General features: G+C 46.2%; 1 protein-coding gene across 1 annotated transcript in view; it reads left to right on the top strand.

Moving 5' to 3' along the window:
• LOC106011209 (protein yellow) overlaps positions 1 to 1,603 on the top strand; it is a gene marked incomplete in the record, with an annotated part of 15,181 nt that overhangs the window by 1,660 nt on the left and 11,918 nt on the right. The window contains 1 exon segment of the mRNA XM_013080017.2: positions 100 to 319. Within this exon segment, the coding sequence (XP_012935471.1) occupies positions 100 to 319 (220 nt within the window).

Genomic DNA, 1,603 nt, shown 5'->3' with positions numbered 1-1,603 from the left:
TATTATTATCATTATCATTATTATTATCATCATCATCATCATCTTGATCATTAAAAATATCATTATCATTGTATACCGTATCACCTTTTCCAGACCTAGCATTTGTAGAAGAATCAGAAGCATGAGAGCTGTCGATTTGTTCCTGACCTTGACCCTGGTGGTGACGTCATGGTCTGACCGAGCCCTGGCTGGTGAGCGGCCTAACCTGGAGGCTGAGGTGAAGTACGAGTGGAACCAGATCGAGTACATGTACCTGAACCAGTTCACCAAGGACACCTACCTGAAGAACCCCCTCTTTCTGATACCCGAAAACATACAGGTGAGATGTGGGTGTGTGTACAGGTGAGGTGTGTGTGTACAGGTGAGGTGTGTGTGTGTACAGGTGAGGTGTGTGTGTACAGGTGAGGTGTGTGTGTGTACAGGGGAGATGTGTGTGTACAGGCGAGCTTTGTACAGGTGAGATGTGTGTGTGTGTGTGTGTGTGTGTGTGTGTGTGTGTGTGTACAGGTGAGTTTTGTACTGGTGAGGTGTGTGTGTGTACAGGTGAGATGTGTGTGTGTACAGGTGAGGTGTGTGTGTGTACAGGTGAGGTGTGTAGGTGTACAGGTGAGTTTTGTACAAGTGAGGTGTGTGTGCGCGCACTGGTGAGATGTGGGCGTACAGGTGAGATATGTGTGGGTGTACAGGTGAGTATTCAGGTGATTTTTGAGCAGGTGAGGTGTACATGTGCTGGTGAGGTGTGGGTGTACAGGTGAGTTGTGTACAGGTAAAGTGTGTATATACAAGTGAATTGTACAGGTGAGGTGTACAAGTTCTGGTGAGATGTGAGTTTTGTACAGGTGAGTCGTGGACGTACAGGTGAGTTGTACAGGTGAGGTTTGAGTGTACATTTGAGGTGTGAGTGTACAGGTGAGGTGTGGACGTACAGGTGAGATGTGGACGTACATGTGAGGTGTAAGTGTACAGGTGAGTTTTGTACAGGTGAGGTGTGAGTGTACAGGTGAAGTTTGAGTGTACATGTGAGTTTTGTACAAGTGAAGTGTGTGTGTGCTTGTGTTCAGGTGAGATGTGTGTGGGTGTACAGGTGAGATGTGTGTGTGCGTACAGGTGAGATGTGTGTGTGTGTACAGGTGAGATGTGTGTGTGTGTGTGTTTACAGGTGATATGTGTGTGGGTGTTCAGGTGAGATGTGTGTGTGTGTGTGTGTGTGTGTGTGTGTGTGTGTGTGTGTGTGTGTGTGTACAGGTGAGATGTGGGTGTACAGATGAGCTGTGCAGGGGAGTTTTGCAGGTGGGGTGTGAGTGTATAGGTGAGGTGTGACTTTACAGGTGTGAGTTGATTAGGTGGGCGTACAGGTGAGTTGTACGAATGAAATGTGGGTGTACACATGAGATGTGGGTGTAAAGGTGAGACGAGAGCGTACAATTGAGATATGAGTATTCAAGTATATATTTATAGTTATTCTGATATAGCTAAATGCAGGCATACTATTATTTCTTTACCATGGCTCAAATCAGTAAAAAAAAATAGCTGAAAGATCGTTCGCCCACCTTGCTCCGTCAGTTTGGAACTCTCTTCCCCAACCCTTGAGACATACAACATC

The sequence above is a fragment of the Aplysia californica genome, unplaced genomic scaffold (genome assembly GCF_000002075.1).
Source record: "Aplysia californica isolate F4 #8 unplaced genomic scaffold, AplCal3.0 scaffold00071, whole genome shotgun sequence".
Classification (NCBI taxonomy): Eukaryota; Metazoa; Mollusca; class Gastropoda; order Aplysiida; family Aplysiidae; genus Aplysia; species Aplysia californica.
This window is presented reverse-complemented; position numbering and strand designations above follow the sequence as displayed.